This window comes from Antechinus flavipes, chromosome 4 (genome assembly GCF_016432865.1).
Source record: "Antechinus flavipes isolate AdamAnt ecotype Samford, QLD, Australia chromosome 4, AdamAnt_v2, whole genome shotgun sequence".
NCBI classification, from domain to species: Eukaryota; Metazoa; Chordata; class Mammalia; order Dasyuromorphia; family Dasyuridae; genus Antechinus; species Antechinus flavipes.
This window is the reverse complement of record NC_067401.1, coordinates 466,738,039-466,760,314: the sequence shown is the minus strand read 5'-3', so window position 1 is coordinate 466,760,314 and position 22,276 is coordinate 466,738,039. Positions and strand designations below refer to the sequence as shown.

The 22,276-nt window shown below is 37.0% G+C and overlaps 1 protein-coding gene across 1 annotated transcript in view; it reads right to left on the bottom strand.

Annotated features, from left to right (window-relative positions):
* Positions 1 to 4,476: 4,476 nt before the first annotated feature.
* The window catches only part of LOC127563235 (cytochrome P450 2J2-like), a 28,695-nt gene continuing 10,895 nt past the window's right edge, over positions 4,477 to 22,276 (bottom strand). The window contains exons 4-9 of the mRNA XM_051999561.1: positions 19,457 to 19,617; positions 18,547 to 18,723; positions 13,316 to 13,451; positions 10,136 to 10,323; positions 8,852 to 8,990; positions 4,477 to 5,369 (exon numbers count right to left, since the gene is read on the bottom strand). Coding sequence (XP_051855521.1) covers positions 5,188 to 5,369; positions 8,852 to 8,990; positions 10,136 to 10,323; positions 13,316 to 13,451; positions 18,547 to 18,723; positions 19,457 to 19,617 — 983 coding nt within the window. The 3' untranslated portion in view covers positions 4,477 to 5,187. The remainder of the gene's footprint in view (positions 5,370 to 8,851; positions 8,991 to 10,135; positions 10,324 to 13,315; positions 13,452 to 18,546; positions 18,724 to 19,456; positions 19,618 to 22,276) is intronic.

Here is a 22,276-nt window from a genome sequence, read left to right as displayed (position 1 = left end):
GATGTAATGGGCTGAGGCTTGAGTTGATGCACTGAGGTCCCAAGCACATGAGGCTAAATAGTAATTGGACCATACTCTATTAATAGATAAGCTTGGAGAAAGAATGGCCCCCACCCACTCTTTGTGCAAGTCCTGATGTGTTGTATAGGAAATGACGATTTTGGTGGGTGGAGGCAGGGGAGTGGAAAAGGAAGGGGGGGGGAGGAGAGACTTTTGGGATTGCCATTGCCACGGTTGGCTCAGCTCACTTTTTCTGTTTGTTAAGTGTCTGAGGCTGGATTTGAACTCAGGTCCTCTTGACTTCAAGGCTAGTGCTCTATCCACTGAGCCATTTGTTAAAGGCCATTAAGCGAGTAGTACAATTATCTGGGGCAAGACCTGATAAGATATACACCTTTTACACCAATACACAAATTAATGTGTGTTGTGAGACCATCCCAGAGTGGCAAATTTTATTAGCCATGGCTCCTAATTTTATACATGGGTCTCCATTAAAGATAACCAGACTTTTACATAATTGGCGATGGATTCTTGAAGAAAAAGTTTCTAAAGTTCCTCTTAAAGGACCAACTATCTTTACAGATGCATCCAAACACAATATTTGTGCTGTATACTCTCATGATTTAACCATAAAGAGAGTAGTCAGAACTCCTTTTCAGTCCACTCAGCAGAACGAATTGTATGCAATCATGTTAGCTCTCACTTATTACCCAGGAGACATAAATATACTATCTGATTCAGCCTATTCAGTAGGTATGGTACAAAGAATTGCCACAGCCCAAATAAAATTTGCAGCTTCTAATATATATCAGCTCTTTAAGGAACTTCAGGAGCAAGTGAGAAAACATCCAGGTAAGATTTATATCTTGCATGTCCACTCACATAGTGGACTCCCAGGCCCTATTTTTGATGGGAATTCAAAGGCAGATAGCCTTTTAACTATGTTAGCCAGTACACCTTTATTTCAGGAGGCCCAGGAATCCCATTCTAAGTACCATCAGGCTGCTCGAGCTTTGCGTTTACAATTTGGGATTACAAAAGAGGAAGCTAGGAGCATAGTAAAAAGCTGTACAGCTTGCCTTCCTTTCCATGCTCCTACACTGCCTCCAGGGAAGAACCCTCGTGGTTTGAGACCCAATGAAATCTGGCAAATGGATGTGACCCATTATAAATCTTTCGGTCGTCTGTCTTTTATCCACGTTGTGGTAGACACCTTTTCAGGATTCACTTTTGCCATACCAGCAGCAAAAGAGACAGCCCGAGTGGTCACTGAATTCCTCATGCAAACATTTGCCATTATGGGTGTGCCACAAGCAATAAAAACAGACAATGGTCCTGCATACACCTCCAAACATTTTGCACACTTTTGTGCACAGTATAAGATTTTACACACCACTGGCATACCCTTTAATCCTCAAGGACAGGCAATGGTAGAGAGGAGAAACAGAGATATTAAGACGCTGCTCCAAAAACAAAAGAAAGGGGGAGCCACAGGTAACCCTAGAGAGCTTCTAAATCTAGCACTTTATACTATTAACTTCTTGATTTTTGACAAAGATGCACTGGCTCCGGCAGACAGGTTTTATAACCCACCGGAAGGGCAATGTCCAGTGCGAGCAGCTCCACTATCTTTAGATAATCGCCAGGTGATGTGGAGAGACCCAGAAAGTGGTGAATGGAAGGGACCAGATAGGCTAACTGCTTGGGGGAGAGGGTTTGCTTGTATCTCTACAGGTGGAGAAGGAATCAGATGGGTGCCAACGAGCCGTATTCACCTTGTCCATCGCAGAGAGACGGAGCAGACCCTTGAAACGAAGGAGAAGACCCAAGAAACATCGGGTGGTTCTGTTGCTGATTGTGCTCACCATTGAAAGAGTGTGGCAGTTATGGCGTTTGACTCATAGACATAGAAAATCATTGGACTTCAAAACCCTCAGAAATCATTGGATTCTCTGAGACATAAGATTGTTGTAGGACTTTAAAGCCCTCAGGAATCATTGGATTTTCTGAGAAATGATAAGACTGTTACAGGACTTCAAAATCTGCTGGAATCATTGGAATCCCTAAGACATAAAAAGACTTTTGCTGGACTTCAAAAACTTGGGGGGATCATTGGATTCCCTGATATGTGAAGCAATGGACAATAGACTGGTTTTGGACTATCTCTTGGCTGCTGAAGAGGTGTATGTGTGACTGCTGTTTACATATTCTCCTTCTAGGACTTCTGGCAATCTTTTACATCATACTGTTGATTTATATTGTTTGTTATACCGTTACTTGGGTGCATAATTCATGTTTGTTATAACACATCAAGCCTGCACTGACTGTGGGGAGAGTCATCACTAATAGTCTCTGTGTTGTTGCTATGTGCTATGTGTTCCCATGCTGATGGGTTTGTGCATAATAAGACCCTTGAGCCCAGAAACCTGCTAGCAACCCCCACTTCCTTTGGTGCTTTTCATCTCCCTTCCTGAGATGTCAGGGAGGGCGTGATTATCTCCTTTTTAGTGCTTTCACCTCCCTTCCTGAGAAGTCAGGGGGGTTGTGATCACTTCCTTTTTGGTGCTTTCACCTCCTTTCCTGAGAAATCAGGGAGGGTGTGATCACCTCCCCTTGGGGGCTCTGACCTCCCTGAGGAGTCAGGGATGGCATGATCACGTGTGTTCTAAAACAAAAGAAAGCAGGAGATGTAATGGGCTGAGGCTTGAGTTGATGCACTGAGGTCCCAAGCACACGAGGCTAAATAGTAATTGGACCATACTCTATTAATAGATAAGCTTGGAGAAAGAATGGCCCCCACCCACTCTTTGTGCAAGTCCTGATGTGTTGTATAGGAAATGACGATTTTGGTGGGTGGAGGCAGGGGAGTGGAAAATAAAACATTTCCAAATTTATCATTTTGCACAAGAAAGCTCAAAAAAAAATGAAAAGTGACAAAGTGAAAAATACTTTGCTTCAGTCGATATTTAGGCAGTATTTGTTCTTTCTCTGAAGAAAATATGCTTTCATCATTATTCTGGGATTATCTTGGATCATTGTTTTGCTTCAAATAGCTACATTATTCACAGTTCTTCATTGTATAATATTGCTGTCACTATACACAACGTTCTCCTGATTGTGTTCACTTTATTTTGCTTCAATTCACAAGGTTTTTTTTTTCCAGTTTCTATGAAATCATTCTGCTATAAAATCATTTCTATAACTCAATATTCAAACACAAGCAAATTTCAGAGCTAGTTTGTCACATGACATGCATCACTTCCATTTCCAATTCTTAAACACCACAAAAGGAACTTTTGTAAATATTTTTTACCAATAATTCCTCATTCTCCTGCTCATTTTTATGTGAGATATAGACCTAGAAGTAGTATTTTCCAATCAAAGGGGAAGAACAGTTTGATAGCCCTTTGGGAATAGTTTCAAATTGCTCTCCAGAATGGTTGGATCATTACATATTTCCACCAACAATGCATTAGGGGCCCAGTTTTCCCACATCTCCAATGTTTATCACTTTCCTTTTTTGTCATCTTAAATAATGTTAGATATGATGGGGTACCTTGGAGATGTTTTAATTTGCATGTCTCTAATTGAGATTTAGACCATTTTAATTTTATGTGAATATAGATAGTTTTGACTTATGTGTCTAAAAACTGCCTGTTAATATCCTTTGACAGTTTATCACTTAAGAAATGAGTTATTTTCACAAATTTGACCAAATTTTTTATATATTTGAAAAATGGAAATTTTATTAAAGAAACTTCTTGGTAATTTTCAACATAGTTTTCTGCTTTCTGTTTTCTGTTTTTAACTTAGGTTGCATTAGTTTTGTTTGTATAAAATTTTTTAAATTTTACATTAACATAATTATTGTTTTACATTTTGCAGTGCTCATGTATCTTATTTGACCCAAATTCTTCCCTTATTCATAGATCTAATAGATAAACCATTCTGTGATCCCCTAATTTGGTTGTGGTATCATCTTTTATATCTAAATTATGTATCAATTTTGACCTTATCTTGCTATATTGCATCAGATGTTGATCTGCACTTAATTTGTGCCATATTATTTTCTAGCTTTTCCAGAAGATTTTTTAATTTTTTTTTGTCCAGTAATGAGTTTTTGTTCCAAAAGCTTGAATCTCTGGGCTTATCATATTATAGATTTCTATAGGCCTTCCATCTTCTATTTCACTTGGGTTTTATAAGGGTTTCCATAATTAGCATGGAAATATAACTTGTGTAAGCACTTTTGATAGAAACAGGGAAACTTTAACAAGAATGGAAAATTTTAATAGGTGATCAAACCAAAGGTCGGGGCATCCCCAACCTATGTGAGTATAATTAATAGTGGAATAGTTATGATTTATCATGTATAACAATTCTTTTCATAGGGATGAGGAACTTAGCTCATCAACTTACAAATTAATATTTCACACATTGAAAGTCAAAGGAAATAAAGAACATAAAAGTCAATAGTTAGAGATGGAAACAATCAGGAATATTTATTGGGCTAATTCTCTAGACTGGGCACTGGGCTGGATGCTATAAATCCAAAGAGAGAAAAACTGCCCACAGGGAGTTCACAATCTATAAGGATTTTTTTGGACCATTATCATCAACCTAGGGAAGTATCTAGGGATACTTCCTCTACCTCATTTAAACTCTCTGAAAGCTTCCCTAAAATTACATCCATCGTATGAGTTATAATGAGAGAAAGGAATCATTGCAAACAAAAACCTTATCTCACTCCACTGTTGAGTCAGGGGAAGAAAAAAAAAAAAGCAATGGTTCTCTTTTCAGAGAATTGGGTGTGTGTGTGTGTGTGTGTGTGTGTGTTGATTTAGAACTAGAGGGGACTTTAGAGATATTTCTCCTCCTCATTTTAGATTTGAAAACAGAGGCCAAGGTTCAAGGGACTTGCCCCCAAATCAACCAATTGGTAGGTGATAGGACTGGGATTTGAACTCAGCCTTCTAATCTCCATATCCAGTAAGGACTCTGTGCTTTCCTTTTGCTGATGTTCACACCTTTCCTTTTTATGAATGGGAGTCTTCACACTGGGCCACAGATACCCTCCTTTGGTCTCCAAAGGAGACCAAACTCCAAAGGCAGGGAAAATGAGGATGGTTCTATATTTTTCCCTGTGCCCGTTTGAAGATCACCCCTTCCCTCCAGGCCTGGCTTGATCTACATCTCTCGAGGAATGGCACAGATTTTGTAGGGGGCAGGAGAGATGGTTAAGCCAGATCGGGAGTCCAGACTCAGCTGGGTGTTTGGAGGAGCCTGGAATGTGAATTTCTGGAGCAGGCTGGTGAAGAAAAGGAAGAGCTCAGCCCGAGCCAGCTGTTCTCCCAGGCACACTCTCTTTCCTGAAAGGCAAGGAGATCAGAGTAAATCCACTAATGCTTGGCACAAGCTGGGGGTTGGGGTTGGGGATCTTAAGGGCCTGGAAGTGAATCCTGGCATTGGGACTGGACTTAGGGCTATTATTTAGTAACTGGTCCACAGCCACAGTGCTAATAAATGTCAGAGGTGGAATCAGAATCCAAGCCTTCTTTCCTGCATTTCAGACACCATATCAACTTTGCTATGCTGCTGCTCACCTCAGAGACTTAGTATAGTTTTTTTGTAGCCAGAAGAACTGAGTTCAAATTTGTATCTTCTCACTCAGATGGCACTGGATACATCACTGAATGGGCCAAAATTTGCTCATCTGTGAAATGAGGTAGTTGGATGATGTGACCCCCAAGAGCTCTTCTGGCTCTGAATCTGAAAACTGACTTGTGTGCAGTCTTAGGAAAGAATGGTTCCTGCTCTAAATTTAAGCCACTCGAGTTCAATGGAGAGTGTTGGACCTGGAATCAGGAAGTCCTCAGTTCAAATCCTACTCCTGATACTAAGAAGCTGTGTGAGTCTGGGCAAGTGATCCAGGTACTCTCATTCTCAATTTCCTCATGTGTAAAATGGGATTAATAATAGCACCTACTATGATGTAAAGATAAAGATGTAAAGGATCTTGCCAACCTTAAAGGATTGTCTAGTATTACTAGTACTAACATTTCTACTCCTGCTGCTATTACTAGTTACCTACTACTATTCCTACCACCACTGCTACTACTATTAACCATCCAATCTCAAGAAACTCAAATTATTTCTGGTGGGAGAAAGTGTTGGTCTGGCCACAAGGAGACTAAGGTACCTTCAGTTCCATAAGAGCTGGCCAAACTAGCTGTTTCATAGTATGGAATAAAGTCATTGAATGATTCTGTGGTTTTTCAATACCCCAGAGTATTGAACAACTCTTAATCTGTTATTGTTCCTTCAGAAATGTCTGGAAAGCAGCTCCCCTTTCAGCCTTTCTTCTGGCATCTTGAAGAAAAGTGATGATGAAGATTTATACCCAAATTTGACAGAGGGCAGGCTTGAGAGCCAGCAGGATCATTCAATCAGAGATGGAGCTCAGAGAGACCTCAGAAAGCAATCCAGTCAGGTTCTTTCATTTTATAGATTTGGCAACTGAGTTTCAGGGAAATTAAGTGATATGATCACGTCCTTTCCTGCCTCATATGTAATAGATAAAAGATCTTCTCCAGTAACAAAAGGTGACTTATTTTTAGTGATTTCCAGTTTACAAAGGACTCTGGAACAAGATTTATCACCATCAAGTGAAGTGTTAATGAATTCACTGAATAAACTCAAGAATAATAATATGAGCTGACACTTATGAAATGCTTTAATGTTGGCAAATCCTCTATAAAAATCAGATTTCATTCTCAAAACAACACTGGGAGGTTGATACTATCATTCTCCCCATTTTACAGATGAGGAAATTGAAACAAATCTTACCTAATAAGTGACTGGAACCAAATTTGAACTCGTTTCCCTAAGTTCAAGCCCAGCACTCTCTTTACTATATCACCTAGCTTCCTGGATATCTATTAAGCACTTGCAAAATATTAGGCAATGAAATAAATGTTAAAAACAAAAGGAAGAAGCAAAAAATGAGTCTGGCCTTCAAGGAGCTTATATTCTAGTGAGAAAGAGAATACCAAGTTCATATACACAGAGTAGGGGGACCAGGAAGGTAGGGCCAATGCGTGGCGTCAGAAAATATGACTGGTGTGGACAGCTCCCAGGACAGGAAAAATAGATGATGGGGGGGAAAGGCAAGATAAGGCCAAATTACAAGAACAAACAATTGATCAACATTGATTTTTATAAACAATAGGGTGCCTTCATAGCTCACTGAGCAATAGTGAGGGCAGGGGATAATAGGATTAGATGTACACTTAGGGACAACCATTGTAGCATCTGGGTGGAAGATGGATGATTTAGCAAAATGACTGGATGCAGGGAAATCACTTAGGAGTTTATTGCAATAGTTCTGGTGAGAGATAATAAGTAGGTCCTGTAGGGATGATAACACTTTGGAAATGTAAAGTGCCATATAAATTACATATATGTTAATTTTAAATATTTAAAAACATAATTATTAAATTCCAAATTCTTATCAATAGATTAAATTTAAGAAATCTATTTTGAACTAGTTTTAATATTTTTATAATTTTTAAAATACATATTTATAAATGTAAATTTGGAAGTGAAGAAAATAAATAGAATTTGGTGCCTCAGGTGTCATTCAGTATGACCCATGAAGGAAGGACTCCCCCAAATCCCATACTTAACAAGTGACCATGCCTTCTCCAAGAAGGATGACTGAGGCAGCTCTGATGGTGAGGATACTATTCTTTCCATCTCCGTTCCTTTACCCAGGCTGCTTCCCCACATTAGTCGGTGCCTTCTGATCTAATGATCCCTCAACTTCCTTCAAGGCTCAGCTCAGAGGCTGCCTTCAATTGTAAGAGCATTTTCCTTGTTGAAATGCCTTTGTATTTGCTTAGGACTGGAATATCATGGATTTGAGGGATCCAGGCCACCTACTCCAACCCTGTCACTTATAGATTAAAAAAAAGAGGTTCTCAGAGTGTCTGAATCACTCCAAGTCACATAAGTAAGAAGAGACACCATTAAAACTCAGATCCTCTAGTTTTAATTCTTGGGATTCTTGAGTCTTGGCTCAGAACCGAAAAGAACCTTATTGACCATCTAGTTTGATGCCCTTACTTAACACATGGGGAAACTGAGGCAAGGCATTTCAGTTAGATTGCCCTGGGACATCCAGAGTTAAGTACCTGAACTTGTGGGTGTCATTGGGCCTGATAGAACTCTGGGGTTCTTGCAAAGAGTCTGTAAATCCATCCAACAGAACTCAACCTGAAGATGGAACTTTGTTCCCCCACTGTCATTTGTTCAAGAATGCAGAACAGCCTCCACTGTCTCCTCAAACAAATGACTGCCATGTTCCTTCCAGACTCACTTAGAAGCTTTTCTTCAAAAGGTTGCAGGTGCTCTGTTGTGAATGAACTACAAATCCATGTTAGAGATTTGCTGTGACCATTGTTTGGTATCTAGGAGGCACAGTGGATGGAGTTCAGAGACCTGGGGGCGATTTCATTTTGAACACCCTAATATTGTGTGGCTATGGGCTCATCACTTACTCTTCCTGACATATAATTTCTTGATCTGCAAAATGGGTGCTGTAAAGTCTCTTACCTCTTGGGATGGCTGTGAAGCTCCAAAGGGATGTCATCTCTTATAGACCTTAAATAGCTATCTAAAAGTCTGCTATTTTAAATTTAGTTGAAATATATTTTCCCAATCATTGACTTTTACTAGTATTTGCACTCTCACATTTTTGTGGGTGTCAGGAAGTAGAGTCTTCAAAGTTTCTTCATATTAAAAAGGTAGTTGCCCCCAGCCTAGGGTCCCTTCCCTACTAAGTGTGGCTCACCCATTGAGAAAGGCAGAAAGGACTCTCTTTTCTTAAATTGACCATTCTCCAGAAAATGTTCCGGGTTGAAGATTTCTGGGGTAGCCCACTCTTTGGGATCCCTGTGCAAGGCAGTCAAGTTGGTTGACAATACAGTCCCCTGGAAACAAGAGAAGAAAAGTGACTCCAATTTTGAGGAAGAGGTAACCTGACCCACCCTCTCATTTTACAGAAGAGGGAATTGAGACCCAGAGGAAGCATAGAACAATAGGGCTTTTTAGCAGTCAAGCCTATTGTGGAACTCCAGAGCTCTTAAGGCAGGGGATCCCACTAGCAAGACTTGGGACCCCTTCTCAGAATCGTGTTTTAGAATGAATGAAATGAAACACATAGTATCACAAAGTAAACTGATTATGTTGAAATATCGCAATCCAATCTAAACAAAATAAAACAAAAAATGATCTCATGGATCCTAAGTTAAGAACCCTGGTCTTAGAGAGTTGTAACTTTAGAACTGGAAGGGATTATAGAGGTCATTGGCTTTATCCCTCTCATTTTACAAATGAGTAAATTGAGACATTGAAAGGTAGACTCCATCCAGGTCACAAGATAGTGGTATCAGGAGGAATGAACCCCAAAGGCCTTAATCCATGTGGGACAAGTTTGATGCCATCAGCTCACTTATGCTTAGTTATGAATCAAATTGAAAATCAGTAAGTTTCCCAGAAAGCAATGTGCTTTAAATTAGTAAATTCCTTGAGAAGTCCTATAAGAAATTATGGTGATACATATCAGATAGTATGAAAGACCTATGGGATTGCAGATAAAGAAGCCCATCCAAAAGCTTTGATACAGATTGGTTAAATACAAGATTATATCACTATTAATTAGAGAAGTATAACTTAAAAAACTCTGAGGTACCACCTTACACCTCTCAGACTGACTAAGGTGACAGGAGAAGATGATGATAAATGTTAGAGGGAATGTGGGAAAACTGGAATACTAATGCATTATTGATATTATTGTGAACTGATTCAACCAATCTGGAGAGCAATTTGGAACTATGCCCAAAGGGCTATCAAACTGCATACCCTTTGATCCAGCAGTGTCTCTACCAGGTCTGTATCCCAAAGAGATCATAAAAGAAGGGAAAAGATCCACACGCAAAAGACCAAATTCACATATCCTAGACCAAGACTTGTTCTATAGTCTGTATTTTTTTGTTTTGTCTTCTTCAACTCCAGTCCCCAGGGTATATGGAAGCCATAGAGTCCCTTCAGGTTCATGGGAGAAAAAATCATTTACCTTTGGCACATAATATCCTCCCACTGTGGTATCAACTGAGGCCACTTTGGGCCCATTGAAAGGAAGAATATCTCCCATTCTTTGAACTTCATGAACAGCTGCATTAGTGTAGGGCATATTCTCCTTATCAGCCATGGTGGGCTGCCGAGATTGGCCAATCACCCTATCTATCTCTTCTTGTATTTTGCCTAGAAAGAAGAGGGAGAATTTTTTGAGACAAATTATAGCTCATATTTAAAGAACATTTAAAATTTTGCAAAATATTTTACAAGGTTTTATCTCATATAAGTCGCATAACAATGCTATGAGGACAGTGCTATTGGTATTCCCATTTTGTAGAGGAAAGAATAGTAGATAAAAGTTAAGTGACTTGCTCAATCACCAGTGTAGATAGAATTGAACTCAAGGGTTTCTTTCCCTCCTATTCAGTTTTCTTTGATCCTGTGGAAGAACTGCATTCATATACATGGTTGGATAAATGTTTGATTTGATACTTAACCAAGGGTGCCAAAACCTATAACTTGGAAAAGCAGAGACTTGACTGATTAATGACAAATAAGGATGTTATATTTGAGAAGGAATTTAGGAATGTGATACTATGGAAAAAACTTACTATTTTAGTGTCCCTAAGCAAGTCATTAAAGCTGGCCCTGTTTTCTCTAGCTCTATAATGATCAGAGTAGACTAACCTGTCTCTAAGGTTTTTAAATTTACTTCTGTATACTATACTATTTATTTAGCTTTGCATTTAATGGCCATTGATAACCTGATTTATAAGTCAACCATATGTAGGTGACAGTTCTGAAATACAATTGGTAATTTAGAACTAAGATAACTTGACTCCCTATGTGAACTTATCCTTGAGAAAGGACTTCTGAAGCCTATAGCCAGAAACAAAGTTTATTTCAAGTTAAGTCAGCATTAAGTGTCTACTCTGTCCAGAACTCTACTGAAATAACACTTAAAAGAAAAAGAAAGGCAAAAGACAACCATGTCCTCAAAAGAGTTTAATATCTAATAATAGAGACACAATGCAAACAAGAGACAAGCAGGATAAATTGGAGGTATCATGGAGGGAAAATACAAAAATTGAGGTGTATTGGGAAAGACTTTTCACTGAAGGTAGGCTTCCATCTGGGATTTGAAAGATGCAAGAAGCCAAAAACCAAGGATAAGGTTTCCTTATTATTATTTCCAGAAATAAGGGAACCGCTAGAGAAAAGGTCCAGAACCATGAGATGGGAGGTCTCCTTGGTGGAACAACCAAAACGCCAGTGGTACTAAATCAAAGAGTAGGTTTCAGGGAGTAAGGTATAAGGAAACTAGAAATATAGAATAGTGAGCTTAAAAAGGACTATGAATGTCAAATAGGGTATTTTGGATTTTATCTTAGAGGCAATAGTGTGACATTGGAGTTTACTAAATGGGGGGAAATCACTCAATGGTGATTGAATGGAGGAAGGATGAGAGTGGGGAGAGACATGAGGCAGGCAGACCCACCACAGACTATTACAGTTGTTCAGGTGTGAGAAGACTGGACTTGGACCAAAGTGAGGATAGTGTTGGATGAGAGAGAATATTCAAGGGATTTTGCAGGCCTTGACAACAGATTAAATGAGTAGGTGAGATAATGAGGAATTGAGGAATGGAATATTTAATCATCCTTTTACACAAGAATCTTTCAAATACTCAAAGACTGCCTTTATGTTTCCCTTAAGTCTTTGACATATATATACATCAGAGAAATATTTTACTTCTGTTGATTTTCTCTTATTTATTCTGTCTATATCTTGCTTGCCCATAACTTTTTGCTCTTTCTCATTATACTGCAAACTCCTTGAGAACAGGGCCTTGCTGCATTGTTTGTTGGTTGATTTGTTGGTTGTTTTTTTGTTTGTTTGTTTGTTTTTCTTTGTATTCCTTAATATTTCTCTCTGTGTGTCACAAAGTAATTACTTAATAACTCAAATATCTTGTCCAAAGTCTCATGGCCACCTACATGGGAAGCTTGCATTAGAAAACAATCTTCTGACTCTTTATTCAGTTTCTGTTATTTCTGTTACTTTGCAAGGAAGGAGGGATTGCTGTCATTTTTTGTATTTATGTCCCAAGTGTTTGGCACATAGTAAGCATATAATAAGTACTTATTTGATTTCTGTGATGCTAAATGGCTACTTAGAAGCCTACTTGGAATTTTGTCTAAGAAAGGTAGCCAAAATGGTCCATTCTGGATGTTACCTTAAAGGAAACGGAAATGTATATAGTCCAGGGGTTTCCAACTTGAAACTGTGGATTTCTCTAAATAATTATTGCTAGAGATCTGAAAAATCCATAATCAGTCTATTGATCCTTATTCTGATCTTTATCTTAAGGAAGACATAATACTAGGCAATGGAACAGAACATTTGATCAAGTCTTGACTTTCAGAATGTGGAGCTCTTAAGGGAGAGGCAGCTAGGTGTCCTGGAGATGAAGCCATGGGCTCTCTCAGCATTAGTTTCCACATCCTTAAAATGAGGGGTTGGGATTTTACAGGCCTCTAAGATAACTTCTAAAGACCTTATGACTCTCTATATATTGAATTACTGTACTCTTTACTTAAGTATTTCTTTTTTTAAATCTATGGAGACTTTTAAAAATATTTTTAAAAGCACACAAATACATTTTTAAATATTACTTTGTTATCACAGACAATTTCAATAAAAATATAGTACACTAAAATGTTAATAATAATAATACAGTAATTTGTATTTATATAACACTTTAAGGATCACAAAATATTTGGTATTTTTCAATTTGTTTGATTCTCAGAACAACATATGAAGTAACGGCTATTATTATCCCCATTTTACACTTGAGGACACAGAACCTTAGAGAATTTATATGATTTACTCAGCATAACATGGTTAGCAAATACCTGCATCAGGCACATCTTTCTGATTCCAATCCCATCCTCTCTTTATTGCCCTGGTCAGCAACTACTATCATATGGGGAGTTGTAAGAAATTTTGATGTTAAAAGGGGGTCTGTATGATTGTGAAAAACAGTGATCAATGCTCTATTGCAATAAGAATTAAAAGAAGATAATGTGTGTAAAGTACTTGGAAAATTCACAAACTCCCTATAAATTATTTAGGGCAGAATTCTACAGAAGTGCATAACCTCATGTCATCACTGTACCTTGGATCTCCGGATAAAGGGCCATATACAGAAGTGCCCATCTCAGAGTGGTTGAGGTTGTCTCTGTTCCAGCAAAGAAGAGGTCCAGGGTACAGAAGACTAAATTTTTTTCATTAAAACTAGAATGGATGTTATCCTTAAATAAAAAAAAAAAAGACAAAGATCAATAGGTTAACACAAAAACAAATTATAACTCTCTCCAAGCATGAGAAATTTGCATCCTCAATGGAACCTGGGGAAGATCAAGGTGGCCAATCTTAGACTTTTGTTAAGCCTCAAAATATAGTAACTGTTGCTAAGACTGAGAGCTCCTATTTCTTTTTTTTTAACCTTGAAGTATTCTTTTTTCCAATTTTTATATAAAATTTTGAGTTTCAAATGTTTTTCTCTTCCTCCCACCTCTCCACTCTTCCTAAGATTGTAAACAATTTGATATTGGCTTTATATGGGCATTTGTGTAAAACATTTTCCCTTTTAGTCATGTTATGAAACAAGAAATAGAACAAGAGGAAGAAAATTATGAAGTATGAAATAAAAAAATAAATAAAATAGTATTCTTTGGTCTACCTTCAGATTTCATCAATTCTTTCTCTGATTGTGAATAGCATTTTACACCATGAATAAGTCTTTTGCATTTGTCTTAGATCATTATAGTTCTTAGAAGAGCTAGGTCAATCATACTTGAGCATCTGACATTTCTGATACTTTTTTCTGCTAGTTTTTCTAGTTCTGCTCACTTCACTTTGCATCAGGCTATGTAAGCTTTTTCAGGATTTTCTGAAATTCACCTGCTTATCATTTCTAGTAGAATAATGGTATTCTTTTATATTTATACATCACAATTTGTTTAACCCTTTCCCAGCTGAGGGGAATCCTTTCAATTTCCAGTTCTTTCAATTTTCAATTCTTAGACCATGGAAAGAGTTACTATAAATATTATTGTACATGTCCATTCTTCCCCCTTTTTGTGATCTCATCAGAATACAAATATACTAGTGATGTTGGGTTAGAGAGGATGGATATATCTATTGCCTTTAGGGATAGTTCCAAAATCCTCTCTAACTGATGGCTTGATCAGTTTACAACTTCACCAACAGAGCATTAGCATCTCAGTAGAACCCATTTTCTACAGTATTCATCATCTGCCTCTTCTTTCATATTTTCCAATCTGACAAATATGATGCAGAATCTCAAAACTTTTAATTTTTATTTACCTAATTATTTGTGATTTAGAGAATATTTTCATAAACTATAGATGATATAGATGCCTTTGATTTCTTCATCTGAAAACTATTTGAATTCTTTGATCAATCACACAATAGAAAAGAACTTATATTCTTTTTATAATAGTAGCTTTTTATTTTTTAAAATACACATAAAAGTATTTTTCAACATTCACCCTTGCAAAACCTTGTGTCCCTAATTTTCCTTCCTTCCTCTTCTCCTTTCCCCTCTGTTAAGGACCTTGCATAAGTAAATGGGCAGGCCAATTCTCCAAGAGTCTCCACAGCTGTGGATTATAACATCTGAAGGAGATGCAAAGTAGCCTTTACTGACACAGGTGTTGCTTGTGGACTGGGAATGAAATAAATTGGAGGCAGAGGGAAGAGGAGAGAGGTTAGACAACACAACTGCCTCTCAGTGGAGAGGGTCAGAAAACAGCAATTGCCTCTCAGTCTCCTTGTATCATCATTATCCTCTTGCAGGAAGAGATCCATTCTACAGGTCTGAGTTAGACCTCCAACAGCCACTGGCAGGTGGCTCCTGTAGCACAACACCCCTCCCCTAACCAGTAAGTAATTTGATATGTTAAACATATACAATTCAAGAACTTGTATTCTTATAAATTTTTCTTAATTCTCTACATATTTGAAAGATAAGGCTTTTATCAGAGACACTTGCTGTAAAATTTTTTCCCATCTTTTTGCTTTTCTTCTCTCTTGGTTACATTGGTTTTATTTGTACAAAAACCCTTTTAATTTAATATAATCAATATTATCCAATTTGCATCTTGTAAATACTCTCTGTCTCTTGTTTAAGTATAGATTATTCCCTTTACTATAGATCTGACAGGTAAACTATTCCTTGCTCTTCTAATTTGCTTATGGTACCATACTTTCTTGTCCAAATCATGCATCCATTTTCATCATATCTTGTTATATTGTGTAAGATGTTGGCATATACCTGGTTTTTGTCACATTGTTTTCCAGTTTTCCCTGTTTTTGTCAAATAGTGGTTTCCGATCCTAGAGCCTAGGTTACTATGGTCATTTATTACTATGTTTTGTGTATCTAATCAATTCACTGATCTACCACTCTACTTCTTAACCAGTACTAGATAATTCTGATGATTGATGTTTCTAAAATATTTTGAGATCTATTATAGCTAGGTTCTCTTTCTTTGAATTTTTTTCAATAAGTCCCTTAATATTCTAGACCTATTGATTTCCCATATGATTTTAGCTGTTATTTTTTCTAGCTCTATAGCTTTTGATAGTTTGTACTGTATGACACTGATAAGTCAATTTAGGCAGAATTGTTATTTTTATTATATTGATTTGGCTTACACACAAGCAATTGATATTTCCCCAAATGTTTATATTTGATTTTATGTGTGTGAAATATATTCTGTGAAGTTCCTGGGTTTGTCTCGGCAAATAAACTCCCAGGGAGTTTTTTTTTTTTTTTTAATTATCTACAGTTATTTTTAATGGGTTTTATTTCTTTCTCCTGGGTTTTACTGGTATTACATCGAAATGCTGATTCCTATGTTTTGTTGTGTATCCTACAGCATTGCTAAAGTTAATTATTTTGATTAGAGTTTTAGTTGATTTTCAAGGGTATCATTATGTCATTTGCAAAGAATGAAACTTTTGTTTCTCATCATTTATTTAAATTCCTTCAATTTCTTTTTTGTTCTTTTATTGCTAAAACTATCAGTTCTAGTACAATACTGAATAAAAGTGGTGATAATGAGCATCTTTGTTTTATCCATGATCATATGGGCAAGGCTTCTAGCTTATTCCCATTTTAGATAATGATTATTGATTGTTTTGGATAAATATTACTTATCATTTTAAGGAAGGTTCCATTATTCCATATAATTTATTTTAGTTGTTTTTAAGGGGAATGAGTGTTGGGTTTTGTCCAAAGCTTTTTCTGCATCTGATCATATAATTATATGATTTTGTTAGTTTTGTTATTAATATGGTTAGTTATGCTGACAGATTTTCTAATACTAATCAGACCTACGTTTATGGTATAAATCCCACCCAGTCATAGCATACGAATTTTGTGATATAATGCTGTAATCTCTTTAACAGTAATTTTTTGTTTAAAATTTTTTTATTAATATTCATCAGGAAAATTGATCTATACTTTTTCCCTCCCTCCCTCCCTCCCTCCCTCCCTCCCTCCCTCCCTCCCTCCCTCCCTCCCTCCCTCCCTCCCTCCCTCCCTTCCTCCTTCCTCCTTCCTCCTTCCTCCTTCCTCCTTCCTCCTTCCTCCTTCCTCCTTCCTCCTTCCTCCTTCCTTCCTTCCTCCTTCCTCCTTCCTCCTTCCTCCTTCCTCCTTCCTCCTTCCTCCTTCCTCCTTCCTCCTTCCTCCTTCCTCCTTCCTCCTTCCTCCTTCCTCCTTCCTCCTTCCTCCTTCCTCCCTTCCTCCCTTCCTCCCTTCCTCCCTTCCTCCCTTCCTCCCTTCCCAGCACTATTTTGTGTCATAAAAGGAATTTGGTAGGACTCCTTTGCTCTATCCACGTACAACATAGTTGCCTAGATGACCTTCCTTTAGTTCTAGGTTCATGTCTCCCCTATTTCATGCTTTTGAAATAGAGCACAAAGTAAAAAGAACTTTGAAAAAAAATTGTGGTCTGTGTTTCACAATTGTTGGACAAATCCTTTATTCTATTCTCCATCTGTGAAATGGAGATAATACCTCCATTTTTTTGGTGGGGGAGGTATGAGGGTGGATGGGAACACAAACTGTTTTGCAGATCTTGATGTATCATATGCACCTTAGTGCAGTTTTGTTATTTTTTTTTAGTATTTTATTTTTATTTTGTTTCTTTATATTTTATTTTAGCATATTTATTTTATTAGCATAGATATTTTATCTCATTGATTCATTCTTTTAATAAAAAGAAGAATAATTGTATCACAATGCTTTAATTTACCAGCTACTTATTCCATAATCCTATGAGATAGGTGGTGCCAATAATATTGTACTCATTTTTCAAATGAAGATACTGAGACTCAGAGAAATGGTTTGGTAAACTTGGTTTATGAATTCAGGATCTGGAATGTAAATAGAAGTCCACCATTCTGAACTTTCATTATATAGGAAGTAATCACAAGATCTTGAAGTTGGAAAGGAGACCCAATAAGCTTAAACTCAAATAGAAATGGGTCATTAACCTATATGTAAGGATCCCTGAAGACTACATATGATTTGCACTATCTATATTCTCATGTATTTATATTTATTTTGTTAAATATTTAAATTATATTTTAAACTGACTTGAGGGTATTTCAGAGTGACATAGGCTAAAATGCTGCTTTCATTGCACAAATTCCCATAGATGGTTATATTTTGATTGAGTTTATAAAATTGATAATTTAACTTCTTTCTATAGTGTTGTAAGGTTTGCTAAGGTTATATTTTGATTGAGTATATAAAATTGATAATTTAACTTCTTTCTATAGTGTTGTGAGGTTTGCAAAGAATATACATGCAATAATTCTCATTAGGTTAGGAGGTACATATGAACTTAATATTATAAATGAGAAAAGCTTGGAGCTGAGAGATGAATTCATAGGGATGAAATATTAGAGCCAGCACAATCACAATCAGTAAGTTTTAATTTAAAAAAAAAAAGGATACTTGACTTGGAAACAAAGAGCTGGTTCAAATCCAGCCTCATATACTTAGTAACTGTGTGACTACAACAAATCAATTAACCTCTCTGTCTCAGTTTTCCCCCTTATAAAAGCAGGGGATTGAACTCAATGTACCCTATGATATTTGCTGGTTCTAAATAAAAAATTGTGAGCTCTGCATTATACCCAAAATAGCAATCTCTATTACCTGTGCTCTTTACCTCCCAGAATTGTCATTGAGGAATATCTATATAATGAGGGAAATGTTAAAAAAAAAATTAATAGATTACCCTTCCCAATTTTTCATGTTTTCTGGTTTTAAACACACAGTGCCCACATTCCACGTTGTCTCCATTACCTTGGACAGCTCCTTTAGGTAAGCATCAATGAAGTCTTGGGGCTCCTCTGTGTTCAGGTTTTCCTTGTGTTGTTTGATCACCTGTTCTACAAAAGATTCTAGCTTCTTCCATTCTCCAAAGAATTTCTGATGACCTCCTGGCAAGAATTTCATTATCCAAGGAAATATATTGAAGAGCTAAATAATATAAAAAGAGAAAGAGTATCAGTTCCTGTTTAACTGCCCTATCTTTTCATCTTCTTCAACCTAAATCCTCCCTCCCCCTCGATTTTTAGCTCTATGTGTATGTCTCCCTCTTCCTTCCTTTTTCCTTGTCCTTCTTTTCTTCCCTCTGGAGAAGATAAAATTCCTACTTTCCCTCAAATTGTGCTCAAGAGACAATTTCTCCATGAAATCTTTCCTTATCCTACTGGCTTCTAACAGCACTCCTAAAAAAACTTTTTTCCCATTGGATTTATTTATTTACACTCACTTGAAAGCATGTTGTTTCTATCAGCAGAATATAAACAGCTAGAGGTCAGAGGCTGCTTCAATTTTGTCATTGTATCCCCTTCTCCTGACACAGTACTTGACACACAATGAATACTTAATGAGTATTTGTAAAATGGTAATCTGGGACAAGATTTTAGATAAATTTAAAACTGTATAGAATTTTTTTTTCTTATTATTTGGAGATCACAGTGTTCTGAAACAGCATGGATCCCCTAAGCATGTTCTTTCGTGTCACTGTTTATAAAAATCTTGTTTCTTTCCTATCCCCTACTGTTTCTTTTTACTTCTTATAAATGCATGCCTCAAAACACTCAGCTCCTACCAATTCTCACACCCATTCTTGCTTTTCTCCAATTGAGGGAGTCCATGAACTTGTTGAGGTTAAGCCAACCCTGCTCAGGAAGGGATGGTCTGTTACCTGACACTCCCACCTGCCTTCAAGCACTGTGACATCATCCAAACTCTTCAGCAGCTCCCGAAACTGAGAATCATGGTACTCAAAGCGATGCCCAAAAGTTATGGAGCAAATGATATTAGAAACAGCATTGTTGAGCTGAAAGTGGGGATCAAAGGGCTGTCCTGATAGATAAAGGGGACAGGCAATTCTTCATGTTACTCATGTTCTTTAAAGGAATCCAACAGAATCTTCTCCTGTTTTCTCCTAAACAAGGTTTTTTTCTCCTCATCCTCCCTCATCCCACCCTCACACTTTTTAACATTTCAGTAAAGACTTGGGATTTGATGGACATAGTTTTTTTTTGTTTGTTTGTTTGTTTGTTTGTTTTTCCCAATATGGGTTATCAATTTGGCTTTGAATAAGTTATTTTATCTGTCTTTATTTCCATTTATTCATCAGTAAAATGAGGGTGTTGGACTAGGTAACTTCTAAGGAACCTTTTACCTTTTATCTATGTTCTATAATTGATATATCATTTTCATAAATTCACAAAGGTGTGCCCATCTGTCTAATGGGCATGGATACAAACATGCATGCATGCCTATAGATATGTGTTTTTGTTGTTGCTCTTCCTTTTTTTCCTGAAGAGGACCTTGTCATCATGGAGGTCATGTCATGATATGCAAGTAAATTGTGTTTAAGTGGGGAAGGTCTGTGCAAGGTCACCTGACTCATTTTTTCTTCTTCCAGAGTTATCTGGGTCCAGTGGCCAGATAAAGATCAGTATTATCAGAGATGGCCCTGGAGGTAAGGGAGACTTTGATCTTTAAGTTAACATTTTCAACAGATCTCATTTTGACTGAGGCCACGCCCATTCAGTGATTAAGATTAGGCAGCAATTGAGGAAAAGAATCTATGGGCTACTTGCATGCATGTAAATGGTAGAGCTGGAAATAAAACTGGAGATACTGGCATGAAGCGAAAATAAATGAGGTGAATAAGGAAGGGAGGCAGTATAAAGTAATGAATGAGGCACTAGACTTGGAGCCAGGAAGAACTGGCCTCCCTCAGACATTTACTCAAATCTTACTTCAGACCTTTACTAGCTGGGTAACCTTAATTCTAATTCCTTCTCACTGTTGGTTATTTCCAGTTTCTCCTGTCTATAATGTGTTGAACATATTTGTTTAGATGTTATACACTCCCACCTTGCCCTTAGACTAGGAGCTCCTTCAGGACAATTATTCTCTTTTTACTTTCTTTATATCCCCAGGATTTAGCCCAATATTTGGAATATTATATTCATTGACTGACTGTGGACAAGTCATTTAACTATTTCACTCCCTAAGTCACCTATTTGCAGAATGGGAGGAGATTTTGATCAATGGGTTCCAAGTACATTCTTATCTAAATCTGTGATAAGAATATAAGTCACAGAAGATGAGAAAAGAGGGGTGGTCTGTAATGGGACAGAACTCTGGAGAAATATACTTGAGGCAAGGATTCTTACAGCAAGGTGTTAACTCAGTGAAATTAATAACACAATGGTTATCTAGTTTAGCATGGTGATTAATAGTTCTCTAGTTTAGTATGATTCATTTAATCTTACAAAAAATAATAGTTCCCTAGTGATATGATTGGTTATACTCAGTATGATGAATCGATTTAATTGTAATAGAGTATTTAAGAGGTCAGAGCCACACCTACAGGAAGACTCAAAGAGACTTGAATACAGAGACCCTCATGATGATTGGCTTGCCTCTTTCTCTTCTCTACTGAGACCAAGGCCCTTCTGAAGGTCTCCCAGAAAGCTAGCCCAGCCCCAGGAGAAGGAGACAGATTGTGAAGGAGATAATAAAGACTTTGGACTTTATTCCTAACTATTCTAGTGGTTATTATTCTGCTGAAACCAAGGCTGGTCCGGGGACTTCCAGAAAGCTAACAGTGGCCAATGAGGATAAGAAGAAGAATAAAAGAAAAAAGAAGTTTAAAAGAAGAGGAAGTATAAAATAATTAATATCTAAAAAAGCAACATTGTAAAAAGAAAGATAACTTGAATAAACTTTGGAACTTGGATCAATCCAATAACAATTACAATTTCAGAGGACTAAAAATGATACTTACTACCTATCTTCTAATAGATAGATATGTTGCACAATGATATGTGTTTCTGGGCATAGCCAATGTAAGAATTTAACTTGACTATGGATAGAATGGGTTCCTAAGTTTTTTTTTTGTTTTTTTTTTTTTTTTTTTTTTTTTTTCCCCCAATGGGAGTTAGAACAAGAAGGAAAGAAAATAAATGACTAATTGAAAACAACCAAAATCTTAAGATATACAAACATTGCTGTTTTCATTTATGAGTATACATCCTAATATACATATTATTAAAAATAATCTAAGGAGTAGGAAGAGAAAAGCAAGGTAGAAGAAAAAAATGAGAGGAAAGATGCCAAGAAAAGGAAATAAATGATTTAGTAAGTGAAAAAGAAAAAGACTGGGTAGGAAAAAAAATTCAATAAGGGCAGTGACAGAAAATAAAGGAAAGGTTGTGGGTTTTTTTTTTTTGTGTGTGTGTGTGTGTGTGTGTGCGCGCGCGCGCACGCGTGTAGTGACCAGACAAGGCAGGATGCCATGAATAATATTTGAAGGCATGTGTACTCTGTTCATGACAGAAAATGATTATATTTGCATTCAAGAGAATTTACTATCAAGGGCTTTTTTCTTTGTTCTCTTGGAAGAAATAAGATAAAAAAGCAATCTTGGATCTTTGAAAACATTCTGCTGGGGACTTGGGGAATGTGAGAGTACATTTTTCTTGTCTACTTGAGGCATGATCTG